General features: G+C 38.5%; 1 protein-coding gene across 1 annotated transcript in view; it reads right to left on the bottom strand.

The window, feature by feature from the left end:
* Positions 1-22,412, bottom strand: part of SRPK1 (SRSF protein kinase 1) — an 82,780-nt gene that overhangs the window by 8,818 nt on the left and 51,550 nt on the right. Inside the window, 7 exon segments of the mRNA XM_089918839.1 lie at positions 4,386-4,493; positions 11,657-11,757; positions 12,508-12,927; positions 13,308-13,521; positions 13,947-13,972; positions 15,314-15,479; positions 16,460-16,566. Of these exon segments, the coding sequence (XP_089774965.1) occupies positions 4,386-4,493; positions 11,657-11,757; positions 12,508-12,927; positions 13,308-13,521; positions 13,947-13,972; positions 15,314-15,479; positions 16,460-16,566 (1,142 nt within the window).

Below are 22,412 nucleotides of genomic sequence, written 5' to 3'. Positions count from 1 at the left end.
AAAAAATTCTCTAAGATTATTCTTAAAAAGCTTTCCTTTCACACCTGTACCTTAATAAAATGGAGCAGGAAAACTGCAAAAACTCAGTTAATATCAATATGTGGATTATTCCAAGCCCTGTACACCCCAATCCTTCAATCAGTAATTCAGCTCTCTTAAGTTTCTCTTTTTGCTCAGAGAGGGGCATATCTAAGGTGATTCTAAGTTATTAAATTATTAATGAGATAAACATGAATAACTTATAACTTCACATGGCTAGAAATTAACATTCAGTATCTAAAATCAAAACCAAAAAAATTCAGACATTTTTCTACCTATGACTCTTCAGTGTTTGGTAAAAAGTACATTTTTAAAGTTTTGCTTTGGAAAAGCACTGTCCCAGATAGAGAGTCCCCAATTCCTAGGTCTACAGAAAAAGATTAAGTATAAATGGAGTCAGGAGCTACTCATATTGACCAGCAGGTTAGCATCCACCAACCAGGAAAGGCACATGTCCCCTATAACAAGAAAACGTCTTGTAAACAGTGATTGAGAGAGACTGAAAAAGTGATTTCCTCAGGAATAAGTGTCAACCAGTACAGAAGGACAGCATGTGAGTGATGGGGTTGTATTAATTTTTCACTGACTAAAAATAAACCAAGTAATTTAACAGCAGTTTTAAAAAGGACCTTATTGATACAAAAAGTACAGTTATAAGTCAACTGCTAGCCATGGGTCAGTTCTGGTTGACTCAATGGTACTAACCAGCCCAGACAATCTCAAGAACTGTGGAGTGGATTTAGTTGGGGCACATTCTCAATTCAGACCCATGTCTAGGTCTTGGTGGTTTGCCAGTGTTACGATAGAATAGCCTTTCTCAAAAAATGTATAACCTGGGCTGTACCACTACCCAGAGCAAGGCCACAAAAGCAGAAGTTTCAGGATTGTCTCTAAAATGTCAGAGATGCTGTGGCTTCTTGCTAGGCATAGCTTGTTTTACATGCTAGCAGTTTGTTATGAAACTGAACTACACTGATAGAACAGATACCTGTTTCACCCTCTAATTATCCTGAGGTTTACGGTCTCAAAGCAGAACAGAAACAATTTGTGATTCTTATTCATCAAAGTTTGTCAGTCTCTTCTGAAACCAGTACTTTAATTTTTCCATCTCATAGTGGGGGATTCAGTGAAGATATTAAAGCTAAAAAAAAAAAAAGTAGATAGTTTTCTAAAAGTTTAAAATATTCTAAAATTTTCCACCTAGATACTTATAACTAGTTACCTAAAGTTCTCTAAAAGAACTTTATTTTTGGAACATAAGGTAGTTGCTAGTAGTTACAATTTTATAAATAAGATAACAGTAAAAAACCAAACCAAACCGAAAGATCACAACATCAGAAATGAAAACTAGTAGAAACTCTAGATTACAAAACACCTAGTTAAACATCTTTCCTTTACAGATGAGAAAACTGACCAGAACAGAAAGGCCAAGTCCATCCTAGAATCCACGGCTCCTGGTGCCCACTCCTGTGCTTGTCTCACACTGACCACAGGGCCTATTTTACGTCAGTCAGGGTCATGCTAACAGACAGAGGCAAAATCAGGGAAGGTATGATAAATCCAGTGTGCTGGTACATCCAGATAATGGAATATTATTCAGTGACAAAAAGGAATGAGCTATCAAGTCATAAAAAGACATGGAGGAACCATAAATGATATTACAAAGTGAAAAAAAGCTAACCTGAATTATACTGTATGATTCCAACTATGACATTCTGGAAAAGGCAAAACTATAGAGACAATAAAAACATCAGTGGTGGCCAGGGGTTGGCAGGGGGTGCAGATGGATGAAGAGACAGAGCACAGAGGATCCTTAGGGCAGTGAAACTATGCTGTATGATACTATAATAGTAGATACATGTCATTACAAACTTGTCAAAATCCATAGAACGTTTGGAGAATTTTAAAACATCTATTCTTTATTAATTCTTAATGCTCTTCACAGAGCATTCCCTTCTTATAACTTTCCTTCTAACTTTGTAGTCTCAATCACTGAAGTGGCAGGCAATCTTTCAACTTGCCTTTTTACCTCAGAAAGGGTCCCAATCTTTCCATCAAGTAATTGTACTAGATGAAGGATGATCCATCTCTCCAGGCACTTCTGATATTCCAAGATTTATTTTTATTCTCTGAGTATGGTGAAATTTAAAGCACGTTTTCTACATCTATTAGCAAAATGAGAGAAATTTGGGGGAACAAATGGGCCTCAAGTTTTCATGATATTGTCTCAAGTCACGTAAGTGCTTTCCCTCCTTTGGTCAAAAAAATTCCTGCACGTGAGCTGGTCCAAAGAGGGGCCAAGGTTAATCCACCCCCCTTTCATCTTTTTTGCCTTTTTGCCTTCTTAAGCCTGACACTGTACATACTATGTTACACAGCAAGCAGGACCTACTGCCCTCAATTAACCCACTACTAAGAACCACATCATAATAAATCAGATGCCACCTACAAACTAGCTGTATTTTGTATGGCGGCATCTCTATCAATTATTTCCTCTACCAACTCAATCCAAATCAGATTCCTCAACACAAAGCTTTAAAGTGTGGCAAGAAAGAAGATTTTCTTCCAATGTTCTTTCATCTTGTGCACAATACCAAATCATCTTCAATTTAAACAGCCCTCCCCCTTAAAAGACCACAGACATGCCATAACAAAATAATTTAGAAGGTCATGCCATATTAACAACATGGTTTAAACTTTATTATCTTTGGAAGACAAAGGTTTTCAGGAATGTGGGAGTCAAAGAAATCTACGACACAAAACAGGTTGGGGCTTCTAGTCTGTCCTTTCTCTTTTAAGTTTTCCCCAAAGTTGACTATAAATACTAAATGTTAATTGAAATGACAGTTTAATATGTTTCTGATTTAGTTCACTCATTTGATGGTCCACAAATATTTATTAAGTGTTACTGTATACTAAAGAATTTGTTTGATCTTGTTCCTGTTTCCCGGGAGGAAGCCTCTCAACTCTTGGGCTTTCCAAGTGATAAACGCGCCTTTTGTTATTCATGGTGGGCCCCTTTGGACCACACTTAAGTTTATACTGATGAGGTGACTCATAGTGGGCCCCTAGACACAGTTTCAAGAGGGGGGCTGGATATGCCACCAAGTTGGACAAGACCAACTGTGCAATTAGAGGGTTGAGGCTTTGGGCTGAGTGTTGTCAAAACTGACCTCCCAACCTCTCAGGAAGGGAAGGGGGCTGGAGACTGAGTTCAACCACATGACCAATGATTCAATAAATCATGCCCGAGTAACGAAATCTCAGTAAAAACTTTGGGCACCTAAAGCTTGGGTGAACTTCCCTGGTTGGTGATACACACTGACGTACCAGGAAACTGATGTGTCCTAAGAACACCTTTGGTACCCTCTCAGACCTCACTGTATGCATGTCTTCATTTGGCTGGTCCTGATTTGTAACCTTTATATCAAAACTGTAATGTTTTAGCACTTCCCTGAGTTGTGTGAGTCATTCTAGCAAACTACTGAATCTGAAAGGACAATGGAAACTCCCAATTTGTAGCCAGATGGTCAGGAGGTACAGGTGGCCTGTGGACCCCAGAGCTTGCAGCTGGTGTCTGAAGTGAGGGTAGTCTTGTGGAAAACTATGCCTTTAATCTGTGAAGTCTGTGATAACTCTGGGAAGTTAGCATTAGCAGTGCATTGCACCCCCTCAAAATGTCCCAGGCCCTGCACCAGACACTTAGCTATACATTATAGACATGGTTCCTGCCAGTACTTAAAATGAGTGGAAGAGAAAAAAGTAAATCCACAATTACATATTGAAGAGTACACTCCACTTCAGGAAACAATATAATATGTTCCAACATGAGGCTATCTGTGGGAAGTCATTTAATATCAGCTAAGTCTGACTACTTGAGTAGTTGCCTGACAAGGACAAAGCAGCAACTTATGAATCCATGGATGACTGAGCTTCATATCCTGTGAGGTGCAAAGACGGCTGAGTGACTGCTAAACTGTACAGAATGAAGCAGTTTCCAGGGTTTTCCCTAATCTGAAAATAGATCAGAGCTGAGGGCAAGGGTAAGGGTAACTTCTCCTCATCAAAAGCAGCACCGCGTCTGAGCAGTTGTTTTTAGCCGCCCCGCAACCCCAATCTGTACTGGGAAACATTTGGTTCCTTCACCTAACAGAAATTTGGCAGGAACCAAACGGAATGTCAGATGTTTGTAACTAAGCTTTTAAATTCAGACCTCCCCAGACACGGGATTCAGAGTGCCAGTGATGAGTCAGAAAAAAAAATCCTTTTCTGTTTGTTAATCCACTGGTCTACTGAAATTAGCAAATTACCACGTAACAAGTTAAAGTCAATGGGAAAAACATTACCATGCACGCTGTGCTCCAAATGTCAGCAGGGGTATTATAGCCAGATCCTATCAGAACTTCCAAGGAGCGATACTGCCTTGTCTGAATATCTTCAGTGAAATGTTTGTGCTGAGTAAATGAAGAAAGAAACAGTATTTTAAAATTCCTTTATTCTAAAAAGTAACAAGTCATGATTGCTTAATGATGGAGATTAAAATAAGTTCACCGAAGTTCCCATGTGGCTAACTTCTTAAGTATCATTTAGATGTTATTAGCTCCAAACAGCACTTTTCTTTATATGCTGTCTACTCCAAATTATTTCTCTAAACATGAGTCTGAACTTAATATAGATACACAGGTTAGGGAATAACAATCACTTTTTAAGAAATGGAAACCTATTACCCCAAACAAAAATTAAGCTGTTCATTTGTCTAAAATTAATAACTTGTATTTCAACAAATAAATGATACAAATTTAGGTTCAGTTCAAACTCTTCTTGCTGTGTGCTCATTATAGGAAAATAAAAGATGTAAGTTTCAAGTTTTAAGAACCTTATAAACACCACCTATAAAGACTTCTTGCTCTCATTCTCTTTTGCCTCCCTCACTCCTCCAAAAATATCAAACACGAATCTTGGGGAAACAGAGACCATGTTAAGCACCATGGGGATGCAATCAGCAAAACGTTTCTTTAACACATGTATGGGAAAGAAAGGGAAAACCTCTATATAAAAGCAACTTAAGAGACACAGTACCCAGTCTGGCATTCATGGATTTTATTTGGATCTTGTTCTAAACAAACAAAATTCGAGGAATGTTTATGAGATAACTGGCAAAACTGACTGAATATTTGATATTAGTTAACTGTCAACCTTTTTAGGTGTTAACAATGGTGTCATGGTTACCTAAAAGAATCATTTTTTTAGAAAGCCATATTTACAAATGAAAATAAGATGCCTGGGATATACTTCAAAATGATCTGGAGTGGGTGTCAGGGTGGGGATATAGGTGAAAAACAGGCAATGAGTTGATAATTGCTGGGTGACACTAGTATAACAGCAGGGGAGTTCATTCCACTCTCTACTTCTGTATAGGTTTGAAATTTTCCGTAATAAAAAATAATACAGAAAAAAGAAGCTTCAAATGAGTCATACACAGGAAACAAAATTCAGATAATATTAAAACATGTAGTGTGAAAGATGATTTTCTAATCCTATTAAAATTTTAAAAAACAAACAAACAAACAAACAAGGAACAGCATTTCTGAACAGGAGAAATTAGGCAGAGAAACCTTCAGGTAGAAAAACCAGCATTGACCAGAGCTCCACAGGGTACTGGACTAAGTTTGCAAAAGAGCAAAAAGTACTTCAGGTGGAGGGAACATCATAAATAAAGGCACAGAAAGACATTTGCTAAAGCCAAACATAGCTAACTGCTAGGTTGAAGAGTTTCAATTTCATTTGGCAGACAAGAGAACGCCACTGCACGTTAGTAAACAGGACAGTGTACTGTAAGAAGACTGATAGGACCTCTGAGAACACCATTCCAGTAATCTTCTGGTTTGTGGCCAGATCTAGGCTTAGTAATGAACATCTGAACAATGGCTGTGGAAATAGGGAAGGAAGAGTTAAAACCAAGGACATTCACAGAAAGAATGAGCACAATTTAAAAATTCAATTCAAGTGGGAGACAGGAGGAAGAGTCAAAAAGAACTTTGTGGTAGAGGCTGTTGACAAAAACACGGATGGAGAGATTTAGAGAGGGAAGTGGTTTTACAGGAAAACAATGGGTTCAGATACTGAGTTTGAAATGGAAATGTACTACAGGCGATACAGTTAGAAAAATGAACATGCTGTTCAAGGGAGTTGTCTTTACTCATCATGCCTCACTACTGCCTTACAAATACACTGTAAATGATAAATGAGGTCAAGAATCAGCAAAAGTAAAGAAGGTGGATTGGAAACATACACATCCACTCACTCCTGAAACTCCACTTTTGTAGCGAATCCAGCGTTAATTTTTTTTTTTTTTGGTACGCGGGCCTCTCACTGTTGTGGCCTCTCCCGTTGCAGAGCACAGGCTCCGGACGCGCAGGCTCAGCGGCCATGGCTCACGGGCCCAGCCGCTCCGCGGCATGTGGGATCTTCCTGGACCGGGGCACGAACCCGTGTCCCCTGCATCGGCAGGCGGACTCTCAACCACTGCACCACCGGGGAAGCCCCAGCGTTAATTTTTTTTTTTTTTTTTTTTTTTTTGCGGTACGTGGGCCTCTCACCGTTGTGGCCTCTCCCGCCGCGGAGCACAGGCTCCGGACACGCAGGCCCAGCAGCCACGGCCCACGTGCCCAGCCGCTCCGCGGCACGCGGGATCCTCCCAGACCGGGGCACAAACCCATGTCCCCTGCATCGGCAGGCGGACTCCCAACCACTGTGCCACCAGGGAAGCCCCCCAGCGTTAATTTTTAAAGCATAAACTGACAAAGACAGAGAAGGCAAAGGAGTCAGAGCAATACTATTTAGAAGCTGGAAAGCAGAGAGATCACTGGCAAGTGTCTTAATGGATCCAAGAAAGCTGAATAATAAGCCATTGGTGAAAGCGGAGAAGCAGTGTGAGGTATTCCACAGTAGTCCTCCCATGGCTCAGGATTCGGTGGTATCAGGTATCTCTGGAAGTAGCGGGGAGGGTGGGATTCAACAAAGGAATACTGCTTTAGAATATCTTTTAAAGAAAGAGAGCTCCAGAACACAGGGCATGATGCAGTATAACAGCCTTTCCCTGGCCTGACAGACACTTAGAGGTTTTCTCTGGAGTGGGTAATACAGTTTCTGGAGGATGCTCGGCATGGTTGAGGGAAGAGTACTATCCTGAAAACAGGGAAATTAAGTGACTACGTGTAATTGCATGTTGAACCCCAGTTTTCTTGCTTAACTCAGTTTCCAAAACACTAGCAGCCAGGCATTCACTCCCCAGGTAAGAGATCTGAGGAAGACTGTAAGTTTTCTGCAGGAAGTATGACCAATCCAAGACCCTGACATCTGAGGATGAAATGAAATAGCTCAGACAAATCATTTTATAGTGAATGACAGTCAACAAGAACCACCCAGGCACAAAGCTTCCAAACAGCTTTCTGGCACTCCATTCATATGGTCAGTTTTTTGTTTAATGATCCTGAACAAAGAAGGCAAGAGACACTATGTAAAGAAGAAGAGGACTTCCCTGGTGGCGCAGTGGTTAAGTATCCACTTGCCAATGCAGGCGACATGGGTTCAATCCCTGGTCCGGGAATATCCCACATGCCGTGGAGCAACTAAGCCTGTGCGCCACAACTACTGAGCCTGTGCTCTAGAGCCCGTGAGCCACAACTACTGAGCCTACGTGCCGCAACTACTGAAGCCCACGCGCCTAGAGCCTGTGCTCTGCAACAAGAGAAGCCACGGCACCACAACAAAGAGTAGCCCCTGCTCACCGCAACTAGAGAAAGCCCGCATGCAGCAACGAAGACCCAATTCAGACAAAAAAAAAAAAATCAGACACTTGTGAATTACAGGTTGATAAAATGAATATTTAAAAGAAAAAGAAGAAGAAAATGTCAAAAATGAAAAAAATAATCAATATCCTCTCAGAGATAATCAGGGAACCAAAGAACTCTTGGAAAGTAAGGCTATAACAGGAGAAATAAGAAAAAATAAGGCTTAAAAGAACAAGCTGAGAAATCTCCCAGAAAATAAGCAAAAAGAAAAATACTAGAAAATAGGAGAGAAAGAAAATGAGAGAACCTGCATAAATCTAACATTTGAATAATGAGATTTCAGAGCTAGAGAATTAAAAAAAAGAAAAAAAATCAAGAAAGAATCAAAACCAAAGAACCAGAGTTTCAATACTGAAAGTGCACACTGGGTCCCTTAGCTAATTGATGAAAACAGACCTCATGAGGCACATCGCTGTGAAATGATCCTGCAGACTTTCACAGGGGAAAAGGCTTCATACAAAGGTCCAAGAATCAGAATGACTTTGGTCTTTTAGCAGCAATAAGACAGGAAACTAGAAAACAACGGAGCAATGACAAACATTCTGAGGGAAAACGATTTTCAACCTAGAATTTTACATGCAGCCAACTGAGTGTAAAAACAGAATAAAGACATTATTAGACATACAAGCATGCCCACTCCCTCAATTACACACACCCTTTCTGAGGAAGCTACTAAAAGCTGTATATACTTCAAACAAACAAAATAGGGAGGGTGGGAGATGCAAGAGGGAGGAGATATGGGGATATATGTATAGGTATAGCTGATTCACTTTGATATAAAGCAGAAACTAATACACCATTGTAAAGCAATTATATTCCAATAAAGATGTTAAAACAAGCAAACAAACAACAAACAAACAAAAACCATGATGGAGTAAACCAAGAAAGAAGATCAGAGAGACAGGAAACGGGATATAAAAATAGTCTCCAGGACATTTATGAAAGGAAATCCCAAGTGGCAGTGATGCAGCAAGCTACAGGGCAACCCAAGAGATGAACACAAATTAGCAGAGCACAGGTTCCAGGATAGAGCTCTTTAGGAAGAAAAAGTTGAAACAATACCCAAGGTATCCATGTGTATTAAAGTGTAATCATAGCACTGGATCAAAGTGTGGGGTGGAATTAAGTGATAAGTAATACAAAGACAACTAAGCAAATGAAACACAGTGCTAGGCAGAAAGGGAAAAGGAATCATACCACAATATATGCTTAGTTCAGCTGAAGACAGCATTAGAGTCCTAATAATGTAAACATGGAGTCATTTAGCCAAGTCATATTAAATTGACAAGATAGGGGATGGTTGTAGTGGTAGATAAGTCCTACTTTCCAAAAGGCAGAAATACCTAAAACTGGAAAAAAGAATTGGAAGCAATATACCCAATTTATTTATTAGCAATGCGAAGGTAAATACCCTCATGTGGGGAGTGACAAATTGGCAAAGGGAGGGGGGACAGATTTTTGAATCAAAATCTATGTAAGTGTCCCTAAACTATATATGCATGTGCATAACTGATGAGCAAAAGTATAATATTTAAAAAAATCAAACTCTTTGAAAATCATGTAAAATTCCATTACCAAATACCACACGCTGCTGTGCTTAAGAGACCAACAAGGTATGAGAGTAGACCAAGATCCAGCAGGACAAGGCACCCATGTCCAGTTCACCACTGTCCTAGTGCCCAGGTCAGAATATGTACCCATATATTTGCTGAATGAATAAATCGATGAGAAGAATGTAAAGTCATTTCAGCACAGAGACCCATTAAAAAATGTATATAATAGTTGAAGAGAGAGAGATTAATTCTGTTGTAGTAAAAATAACAGGAAAGACTGCACCCAAATAAAGCAGAGTATGCCAAATGCATAACGCAGGCATGAAGGAAGGTGTTCCAAACACAAAGGCAAAGGAGCTTGAAACATGATGTGAGCAGAAAACTGACAAACATTTGAAGTTTATATCATGTGATATTTGTTACAGAGTCAATATTTTCCTCTGTAATTGTTTTACTTAAATATTTAATGAGCACCTCCTATATATCAGGCACTGTTCTAAGTACCATAGATACAGCAGTGAATGAAAAAAATCTCTGCTGTGATGGGACATACATTATAGCGAGAGGGATATTAAACAAACAAATATCTAGTATCAGATTGGGTTAAGTGCTGTGGAGAAAAAAAAATTGAGGGAGGAGGGGAAGAAAAAGAAAATGGGTGTAAAGAGTGGTGGTTTGCTAATTACTGTATGTTAGGTGTTCAGGGGAAGATCTCCCTGGTTAAGATGACATCTCAATAGGAACTTGAAGAAAATGAAGGAGTGAATTATACACATTATCTTGGGAAGAGAATTCCAGGCAGAAGAAATAATAAGTGTTTTTTGCTTGGTGGTGTGTGGGCCATGGTAGGGACTTTGGCACTCATTCTGAAGGAAGCCACCACAAGGTTTTAAGAATATCTGATGTGACTTGCATTTAAAAGGGTCACTCTGAGAGCTATGTTGAGAACAGTCAGTAAGAGGGAAGGACAACAGAAGAGAGAAGTGAGGAGGCTAATGTAAGTCACCCAGGTGAAAATATATGGTGGCCTGGACTGTCTGGTGGCGTGGTGAAATAATTCTAATCCCTTGAAAAGCTTTTCTACATTTCTATCAGTCAGTGCTAAGCACTGACTTCATTTTTTCCACAAAGTTATCATAATATTCTAGGATCGATATTGAAAGTGAGATCCTTCTAGGTTATGAACCACTAGATATAGGATGTCATGTGGAATAGGGAATTTGAAGTACAAAAGTAAACCTAAGACCTATTAAAGTGGATTTTGCCTCAAACTGTCTCCAATATCCCTGTTTACAAAGCATATAGCTCTTTGAATAGTAACATTTATGTGCAAATCATTCTACTGTAGATTTTTTAAAGATACTCATTAAAAATAACACAAAAGGGCTTCCCTGGTGGTGCAGTGGTTGAGAGTCCGCCTGCCGACGGAGGGGACACGGGTTCGTGCCCAGTCCGGGAGGATCCCACGTGCCGCGGAGCGGCTGGGCCCGTGAGCCATGGCCGCTGAGCCTGCACGTCCAGAGCCTGTGCTCCGCAACGGGAGAAGCCACAACAGTGAGAGGCCCGCGTACCGCAAAACAAACAAACAAACAAAAAAACCACAAAAAGCATTCTTAACTAGGTAAACAACAGTATTAATATGACACTATACGTCAAAAACCTCCTTTAAAAAAAGTACCTAACTTCTGACTTAGTAATTTCATGTCTAGGACATCCTAAGGTCAACTTCAAAAGACTCATGAGCAAAGATGTTCATCACAAAGAACTGTCAAGAGTATGTAAAGGTTATAGTATACTGGCAAATACCACATAACCAACTGAATTTGATGTAAATTTCTGGTTGACAAAAGTGTTCGAAATATATTAAATGAATTAAAAGGTTACAATTAATAAGTTAGATGCTGATTTTAAAAATAGGGGGAAAGTATGAACGTGGGTATTGAGAGTAAGAAAGTCAATGAGGATATAGATAAAACAAAACCAGCCAGGAGTTGACATTACTGAATCTGGGTGACAGGTACCTGGAATAGGGGCAGGATCATACCATTCTCTCTACTTGTGTAAATGGTTAAAAAGTAAAAAAAAGTTCACTAAAATGTTAACTGGCAATTTGGGTATAGAACTGCAGATGTTTTCTTCTTTTAGCACAACTAAGTCCAAGTTCTCATTTATCCCCAGTCACTTCAAAAGACTGAGACAAGTTTCACTTACCACCCAACAGGCATTTCCAAGATCAGCAATCTTCACTTGGAGCTTTTCTGCATTTTTTGGCTCAAGGGGATTAACAAGAAAATTTCCAGCAGTGGATTTTCCTATAGACAACAGGTATCATCAATAAGACTGTTCAATGAACACAGAAATAACCAAAGGTTAATGAAACTCTACGAAGTAATTCACCCAGGTCCCCAACTGGCAACCTACAATAAATTTTCTAAAATAAACCAAGTAAAGCAACATCCTGACTTCCCAGAATTAAAACCTCTGCCTTCACAGCAACAAGTAAAATGCTGTATACTCACTGTTTAACCAATAAAAATCAAACTGAGCTACACATTTACACATTGAAGGTAACTTGGACACCTGCTGTAAAGCTATATTTATAACAACAATGGTACTTCTATTTTAGAAATTCATGAAAAATTTTTTTCTGTGTGGTGAATTTAAAAAAATTGTATAGCTGATTTACAACATATTAGTTTCAGGTATAAAACATAGCAACTCAGAATTTTTATAGATTATAATCCATTTAAAGTCACCAAGAAGTAATGCTATATTTCCCTGTGCTGTACAATATATCCCTGTAGCCTATCTATTTTATTATATATGGTAGCTTGTTCTTCTCAATCCCCTACTCCCACCCCTCCTTTCCCTTCCTCCCTCTCCACACCGGTAACCACCTATCATTCTCTATACCTGTGAGTCTGTTTCTGTTTTGCTGAATTCATCTGTTTTATTTTTTAGGTTCCACAGATAAGTGATAACATACATTATTTGTCTTTGTCTGTCTGACTTATTAGAAATTCATGAACATGTTATGCAGGGAAGGAGTACTGGGGAAGTACCTTTGTTGTCTAGTGGTCCATTATGTTCTTGCTCTTGCTCATCTTCACAGGGTATCTCTGCTCGAATGCTTTCTTGAAGTTGGCTAATGTCCTGTGCACTGAATGACCGGTCTACATTTGACGAAGACTGGCACATCATGGTATCTGACACCTCAGAGGTTACAGGTGTACAGGAGTCTGTTTCTTGAGATGTGCTGCTGTCTCCATTTTGGGAACTTAGAAAACTAGGTTCCTGCTTCAAATTTTGGACATCACAGCCATTAGCATTATGTAGATCCTCTTTAAGCCTCAATGTTTCTTTATTATTGTTCTCAGTATAATTAACGACTTCAATTACTCCATTGCAATTTATTTCTGCTGCACCACCCTCTACACCATGTTCCGTAAGTGTCTGATCCTGGTGAATGGTACTTGACTCTTCTAAGGAACAAAGACAAAAAGGACGTACGTGTATGCATATGTGTGAAAGAACAAAAAAAATCTCTCCACAAGATTAAAACGTTTTCTAGAACTTATACAGGGTGACAGAAAAACATGACTGCACATCTAAAATCTATTTATGAAAGGACAAAGATCTTCTTATTCTTACCCAATTGCTAAATGAGGTCTACGTTGCATTTCCTGAGAAAAGTTAGAAATTACATTTGAATATTACCTACCTAACATTTATGACAAATTCTGTATTCTTACTGTGTAACGACACCCCCAGAGATGTTGTATATGCATGAAACCACTATATTATAAAACAATGATAAGTTAAAGTTTGCTATAAAGTAATTTTTGTGATGCTCTATTTATACCAAGTTTTTCTTGGGTCATTTTATTAGGTGGGTTCTCTTTCAAGGGTCTTTCAACAGGACTCTCTGATTCTTCTTGCTTGTTTGGTCTTTTTTGCCCAGGGCCCGACTCTTTCTCCATTTCCTCAATTTCCTGCATTCGCTTCTCTAGTAATTCTGCCTGGCGCTTCTGCTTCTTCTTCAATTTCTTCTTCTTATTCTTTGACATTTTGTCAGCCTGGGCAGAGATTACAAACAGATAAAGCCTTCAGGTGGCTAATCCATTATCCCCAGTTGGAGATAACTTACTTTTAATTACTTCCTAATTAAATTCCACTCTTGTCCTAACATAGCACTTAAGCTTTTCATTAATTTAAAAAATGTAGATACTCTTAAGGAACCAAATTAAAACAAAATTAACAACAAATCTTGGTCCTCTGAACAGTCTGTGGGGCTGGTCCACTCTCAAGCTCAAATTTATGGAAACCTCACCAGTACAAACTTGCTGAAGATGCACAGGAATTTATTGGAGAAAATTATAGAAGTGCAGGAATATTGTTTTTTTCTGGTTTCCAAACTCTAAATAAACTGTGATCCATAACAGAAGAATCCCTGCCCATTGCCCATAGATCAGAATTAAATATAGGAACACCTTATACTTACTGGTTTAGGCTGGGGTGCAGTACTGACTGAAAAGAAAAGAAAACCAAGTAAGAATCCTTGCATTCAGCAGGCAATATAAACTAAGACACCCTACCAGAATGAAAAGTCTTTCTTGTACAGTTTATATTGTAGAGAGAACTAGTTTTTAAGCAATTTTGATAGAAGCAACATTTTTTTTAAAAGAACAAACAATGCATACAAAAGTCAACAAACTTAAAATAAATTTTAATAAATTCTTCTCCAGATAGCATCACTATATGCAAAGAACCAAGTCCTCCTTTCTGATTTACATCATTAATGCTGCTAAAAACTCATTCCCACGTACTACTTAAAACAGAAAAGGATAGGCAATAACCCTCTCATCCCCACCCAGGACTAATTCTTCCCTGTGACACTTGTCAGTTTTAAAAGGAGAGTGGCATCAAAAGCTACAGTAATTTATTACATAGCATGTTATGGATATTAGTTTAGCTTAGGTGGGAGGTAGAATCTTCAGTCTTCCTTAAAAAAAAAAAAAATTTTTTTTTTTAATTGTGGTAAGAAACTTGTAATATACAATTTCCCTCTTAACCATCCTTAAGCATACAGTTCAGTCGTGTTAATTTCACACAGTGTAACATTTCTAGAACTTTTTCGTTGTGCAAAAATGAAACTCTATGCCCATTGAACAACTGCCCCTTGCCCCCTTTGTAGGTCTTCTTTTTTAAAGGAAGTCTCTGGATAATTGATATTTCAACTTGAGGATCAAGAGAGTTCCTCAAATATAATTAAACTACTAAAATTAAAATCTGTACCACAAATGGAAAAAAATCATCATAATCATAGTAGCCACCATTTATTTAATGCATAACACTGTGTGGCATACTACTAACTGCTTTAACATGAAATTTAATCCGAGTAACTCCTGCATGAGAAAAAAGAAGTCAAATCATGTGCCTAAGGTCATTCAATGAATGAAGCAAGGAGTCAAAATAGGTATGTCCACTCCAGTGCTTAAACCCAAGCTCTTACTAGCAATGTTATCTTGCCCCTGCACAGGGATCACTGATTCACATAGGTGAGCATGTATGAACATCAAAAAAGACCATCAAATCACAAGAGAAAACATTTTAACAACAACACGAATCAGCTTTTACAATACACAACGTATCTGGACCTAAAAGGCACAGTCTTCTTCCCCTATGGGAATAATACTGAGTATAAAAAGTCTTTTGAAGGCTGGAACTATTTCTTATGTAAGTACTTATTGTATCTTACTGTTAAATGAATTAGTGGTGCTTTACTTTTACTTAACTGTCAGGTAATAGAATAAAAACAAGAACTTCTCTTAACTTCTAATGAAAGTGAAGTCCCCAAAGAAAATATACCTGCAGATCCAGAAGGTGGAGGAGCTCCAGATCGCTGCCATTCTGTTGCTTCTGCAGCCAGCCTCCGGATGTACTGTTCATTCACTGACAACAAGATGTTTTCTGGTTTAATGTCAGTGTGGATGATACGGCACTTGGTGTGTAAATAATCCAGACCCTGTAACACCTGAATGGGAATAGAGTAGTAGACTTGCAAACACAAAATACAAGTCTTTCTGGAGAAGGAAAAAATCACAATACAACATTTTGAAAAAATAAAAATGATATGGTAGTTTTCTACAGAGAAGAAAGCATTTTTTTTTAAAGCACAACAAACTTCCCCAGAAAGATTAATTGTAAACTAGGAACAAAGGCAAGAGTTTATTTACAATAAAAAGTTCTTCAAAGTTTTACAAAGCTAATTCTATTTGAAGATATTTATTGAAACATTACAGAGACGAAGAATAAACAGTTGACATTGTCCTTTAACTACTGAAATATAGGTCATGAAAGAGATTTAGGTATCTTTAAATTCAAATTTCCTTGTTGATGAAGAACTGAGGTCTCTTGCTTCCCAGTTTGGAGCTCTGTCCAACAAAACACATTATCTAAACAAACTGTTTGCCCTCTGAAGTATTACCACTTTCCTGATGACAAACTTCTTCACTATATATTGAAAGCTGTTTAGAATATGAGAAAATGCTCATGAATAATGTTATATAAAGAGACGGTAATAATTTGACAATTTTCTATTAATATATAATCAATTTTTGCAACCAGAACTTCTGGATAAGGGCTCCAAATTTCTAAAATCAGGCATTACACTCAGCTCCCCATCTAATAATTATTACAGAAGATGAACCTGGGGGAAAATGATTACACTAAAACATTTAAAAACAGAATAAACACAATAAATAGGGGCTGAATAAATAATTTCAGCAATTAAAGAAACCTAGTTTTAAAAATAAAAATTCTACTGGAAATAGGAAACTCCTGACACTCTAAGAATCTAAAAAAATTACCACATAAAAACTATTATGTATAAAATAAATAAGCTACAAGGATATACTGCACAACACAAGGAATATAGCCAATATTTTATAATAACTATAAATGGAGTATAAGCTTAAAAAAACCCCACAACATAGAAAATATTACGATACATACTTGCTGAATAATTTTTTTGACACAAGGCAAAGGAAGCCCTTGATAATTGGACTTGATGATCCACTTGAGCAGATGATGCCCCAAAACTTCAAACACCATGCAGATATCTAGGAGCTTGTTAAGGAGGAAAAGGGAGACAGAAGAGAAGAAACGGGGCAAGACAAGCTGTGTTCCACCTCAATGAAATTATTATTGTACTCTTTCAGTATAAAGAATTATAGAGCTTGACTAAAAAAGAAAATGTAGCTGTCAATATTCTGACATTCTAAAGGTTAATTAATGCTTCAGTCACAGAAAATACCCAAAATATGGAAAACTCTGGGGTGCTGGTTTATTAATAAAACTATGCACATTAAAACACTCAGTGATAAAAATAAAACATATACATAAAGTTAGTGAAAGCACTAGGCTTAAGGTGTTGATTAGTATCTTCCCTGATGTCAAAACTAACGTCCAGGGTAACAACGCCTACTCTCATAGTATCAAAGCAAGGAAAAATAAATTTGGCTTTAGCGAAAGAAGACAATGTACCAAAACGAGATAAAAAATGTAAATGTCAACATTAAAAAAAAATAGGAAACTAACTTGCTTTATGCTCTTTACTTTACAAAACTAATCTTGATTCTACTGCCACCATGTGTTCTCTTATGTATGAACACCCTAATCACGCCTCATAACAGGAACACTCTTTGGGCATGGTAGTGCCAGGGCTAGGGCACTGCAGGGATTTTAGTCAGAAGATGTTGGTATTTTCGACCTCTAGAAGCTTCTACATAAATTGGGAAGTCAAGACATACATATGTAATAATGATCTAGTGCTCAGACTTTTTTTTGTTTTTGTTTTTGTTTTGCGGTACGCGGGCCTCTCACTGCTGTGGCCTCTCCTGTTGTGGAGCACAGGTTCCAGACGCGCAGGCTCAGCGGCCATGGCTCACGGGCCCAGCCGCTCCGCGGCATGTGGGATCTTCCCAGACTGGGGCATGAACCTCTGTCCCCTGCATCGGCAGGCGGACTCTCAACCACTGCGCCACCAGGGAAGCCCCAGACTTTTGTTTTAAATAAGATTCTCCACTAAAGGAAAACCTGTACTCCTTAAAGAAATGGCCAAATCCAGGGAAAACCTGGAATACCTTGCTGTGCCAACAGTAAGGGAACACGTCAGGAGGAAAGAGCAACCAGCTTGAAGAAGCCACTGGCTAGTTAAGAATCTGCCTGCCAATGCAGGGGACATGGGTTCGAGCCCTGGTCCGGAAAGATCCCACATGCCACAGAGCATCTGGGCCCGTGCACCACAACTACTAAGCCTGTGCTCCTAGAGCCCGTGCTCCACAACAAGAGAAGCCACCGCACCTCAACAAAGAGTAGCCCCCGCTTGCCGCAACTAGAGAAAGCCTGTGCACAGCAACGAAGACCCAACGCAACCAATAAATAAATAAATTAAATAAACCTATTTTTTAAAAAAAGAAGCCACTGGCCAAAGTTGACATTTTAAAGAGTGAAGTTATGAATTAGCTTATAAATTAAAAACAGAATGAATCCAAATGGGATACTAAAATAAGTGTGTGTTCGGGGGAGGAAAATGTCTTCTTCAGAGAAAAAGTCAACTAATAAATATATAAAGTATGACAGAAATAAAAAATTACCATTTTATCATCATTATAGTAATAACTGAACTGATTCAGATAAGAATCAATGAATACTAAAACTACTAAGTGAAGATTGCTAGGGGAAAAAGAATTCTCACAGTGTCACACTATCACCCCATAGGTTGCTTATTAATTATAAAAGGAAAAAGATACTTTTAAACAGGGAAACTGAGCAGACACTGCCTTAACCATGTAATCAAACATATCATCACCAATGATAAGCACAAATTCACATTATGTGCCCTCTGATGTAATACACTGAGAAAAATAAAACATCATCCATGTAGTATGCTTCACAAAAATGATTAATGAACTGAATCATGACGAAATAATCAGACAAATCCAAATTAAGGAACAATACAACTGGCCTGGATTCTCTGGCCGGTGGGGTGGGGTGGGTGAGTGAATGCCATGAAAGGAACCGTTCTTTTTTTTTTTTTTTTTTTTAGGAACCGCTCTTAATTAAAGAAGATTAAAAACGGGACATGACTACCTCAGAAAATACAAATCAAAATTACAGGATGATACTATTTCAAACTCAACAGAATAACTAAAATAAAAAGACTAACATGACCAAATGTAGATGAGCATATGGAGCAATTAGAACTCCCATATTATGCTAACAGAAGTATAAAATGGTACAACTACTTTGGAAAACTGGTTGGTAATTTCTTGGAGTTAAACATACATCTAGGAACTTCTGCTGCAGTCAAGATGGAGTAACAGGGACTGGCTTAACCCTCTTGCTTTAAGCGACAACAACAAAATCAGACAAAATACATAAAACAACAGATTTAAAGACCCTGGACAAAGAAGATCTCCCTGAGAGATCATTGTCTTCTAACTGTCTTGAGACTCTCCAAGCAAACCCCTTGAGTTAAACAGACGGAGCTGAGAGTCCTGGGAGATCAAGGCAGCAGCTATGGTTCACAGAACAATACTAGCGAGGAGAGAGCTTCAAAGAAAGAGAACCCTGGAGATCTAAAAAGGGATCCCCCTCAAGTATTTAGTACAGTAGTAATCAGCGTAGGTATAAGAGGAAACTACTAGAGGGGAAAAAAATCATCTGAAAGGATTAGAGGGAATAGTGCCCAGCATTCTCACAGGGCTCCAACAGTATCTGCTCTCATCAAAAGGACGAGAAAAATTCAGTTATAGTCATAGGCCAGAAATAAATCCACACATATATGGTCAATTAATTTATAACAAAGGAGCCAAGAACTTACAATGGGGACAGTAATTTCAATAAATCATGGGGGTACATGACTCTTTTCGAATTATGGTTTTCTCAGGGTATATGCCCAGTAGTGGGATTGCTGGGTCATATGGTAGTTCTATTTGTAGTTTTTTAAGGAACCTCCGTACTGTTCTCCAAAGTGGCTGTACCAATTCACATTCCCACCAGCAGTGCAAGAGTGTTCCCTTTTCTCCACACCCTCTCCAGCATTTATTGTTTCTAGATTTTTTGATGATGGCCATTCTGACTGGTGTGAGATGATATCTCATTGTAGTTTTGATTTGCATTTCTCTAATGATTAATGATGTTGAGCATTCTTTCATGTGTTTGTTGGCAGTCTGTATATCTTCTTTGGAGAAATGTCTATTTAGGTCTTCTGCCCATTTTTGGATTGGGCTGTGAAAACCATAATTCAAAAAGAGTCATGTACCAAAATGTTCATTGCAGCTCTATTTACAATAGCCCGGATATGGAAACAACCTAAGTGTCCATCATCGGATGAATGGATAAAGAAGATGTGGCACATATATACAATGGAATATTACTCAGCCATAAAAAGAAACGAAATTGAGCTACTTGTAATGAGGTGGATGGACCTAGAGTCTGTCATACAGAGTGAAGTAAGTCAGAAAGAGAAAGACAAATACCGTATGCTAACACATATATATGGAATTTAAGAAAAAAAAAATGTCATGAAGAGCCTAGGGGTAAAACAGGAATAAAGACACAGACCTACTAGAGAATGGACTTGAGTACATGGGGAGGGGGAAGGGTAAGCTGTGACAAAGCGAGAGAGTGGCATGGACATATATACACTACCAAACGTAAAATAGATAGCTAGTGGGAAGCAGCCGCATAGCACAGGGAGATCAGCTCGGTGCTTTGTGACCACCTAGAGGGGTGGGATAGGGAGGGTGGGAGGGATGGAGACGCAAGAGGGAAGAGATATGGGAACATATGTATATGTATAACTGATTCACTTTGTTATAAAGCAGAAACTAACACACCATTGTAAGGCAATTATACTCCAATAAAGATGTAAATAAAAATAATAATAAATCATAGGGGGAAACCTGAACAGCTACATGCAAAAGAATGAAACTGGACCATTATCTTACACTAGACCCCAAAATCAACTCAAAATGGATTAAAGACTTGAACATAAGACCTGACACCATAAAACTCCTAGAAGAAAACACAGGTTGTAAGCTCCTTGACATTGGTCTTGGCAATGATATTTTGGATCTGACACCAAAAACAAAGTCAACAAAAGCAAAAATGAAGAAGTGGACTACATCAAACTAAAAATCTTCTGCAGAGCAAAGGAAACAAAATGAAAATGAAAAGGCAACCTATGGAATGGGAAAAAATATTTGCAAATCAAAGATCTGATAAGGGGTTAATTATAAAGAACACATATAACTCAATAGGGGGAAAAAAACAAATCTGATTAAAAAATGAACCAAGAATCTGAACACATATTTTTCCAGACAAGACATACAGATGGCCAACAGGTACATGAAAAAGTGTTCAACATCACTAATCACCAGGGAAATGCAAATCAAAACCACAATGAGATACCACCTCACAGCTGTTAGAATGGCTATTGTAAAAAAGACAAGCGATAACAAGTGTTGGTGAGGATGTGGAGAAAAAGGAGCCCTTGTGCACTGTTGGTGGGAATGTAAACTGGTACAGCCACTATGGAAAACAGTACGGAGGTTCCTCAAAAAAACTAAAAAGAGAACTACCATACATTCCAGCAATTCCACTTTTGGGTATTTATCCAAAGAAAACAAAATCACTAACTTAAAAAGATGTGCACCCCCATGTTCACTGCAGCATTATTTACAATAGCCAAGACATGGAAGCAACCCTAGTGTCCACTGATGGATGAATGGATAAAGAAAATATGGTCTACATATACAATGGAATACTATTTAGCCATATGAAGAAGGAAATCTTGCCATTTGTGATAACATGGATGGACCTTGAGGGTGTTATGCTAAGTGAAATAAAACAGAGAGACAAATACTGTATGATCTCACTTATATGTGGAATCTAAAAACAAAACAAAACAACAAACTCATAGATACAGAAAACAGACTAGTGGTTGCCAAAGGTGGGGGGTGGGGGAAATGGGTGACAGTGGTCAGAAGGTACAAACTTCCAGTTATAAGATGAATAAGTCTGGGACTTCTCTGGGGGCACAGTGGTTAAGAATCCGCCTGCCAATGCAGGGGACACGGGTTCGAGCCCTGATCCAGGAAGATCCCACATGCTGCGGAGCAACTAAGCCCGTGCGCTACAACTACTGAGCCTGTGCTCTGGAGCCCGTGAGCCACAACTACTGAGCCCACACGCCACAACTACTGAAGCCCATGCGCCTAAAGCCCGTGCTCCCCAGTAAAAGAAGCCACCACAAGGAGAAGCCCGCGCACCATAACGAAGAATAGCCCCACCTCACCACAACTAGAGAAAGCCCACGCGTAGCAACAAAGACCCAACACAGCCAAAATAAATAAATAAATAAATGAATTTATTTTAAAAAGATGAGTAAGTCCTGGGTGTGTAATGTACAGCATGGTGACTATTGTTAATAATACTATATTGTGTATTTGAGAGTTGCTAAGACAGTAAATCTTCAAGTTCTCATCACAAGAAAAAAACTGTAAGTATGTGTGGTGATGGATGTTAACTAAACTTACTATGGTAATCATTTTGCAATGTACACAGCTATCAAATCATTATGTTGTACACCCAAAACTAATACAATGTTATATGTCAATTATATCTCAATTAAGAAAAAAAACTAGAAAAATTCATAGTCCTGGAGCATTGGGTAGATTATTCAGAAGACCTTGCCTCAGTAGAAGGAATGATTAGCCCTAGACTGAACACTGCTCTGGAGCCATCTAACAAATGATAAAAGTAAAATCTGAAAAGGGTCAAACCGCTTCCAAGTAACAACTGCACCCCAGAACAAAGCTCAAGATTTATAGCTATACAACATATCCAGCAGCCAACAAGGTAAAACTCACAGTGTCTCAATCAAAGACTACCAGGCAAC

The sequence above is a fragment of the Delphinapterus leucas genome, chromosome 10 (genome assembly GCF_059928025.1).
Source record: "Delphinapterus leucas isolate spDelLeu-1000000601 "Yukka" chromosome 10, BTC_Dleu_Yukka2, whole genome shotgun sequence".
In the NCBI taxonomy this organism is placed as follows: Eukaryota; Metazoa; Chordata; class Mammalia; order Artiodactyla; family Monodontidae; genus Delphinapterus; species Delphinapterus leucas.
The sequence above is the reverse complement of the archived record's forward strand: the minus strand, read 5'-3'. Positions and strand labels throughout refer to the sequence as shown.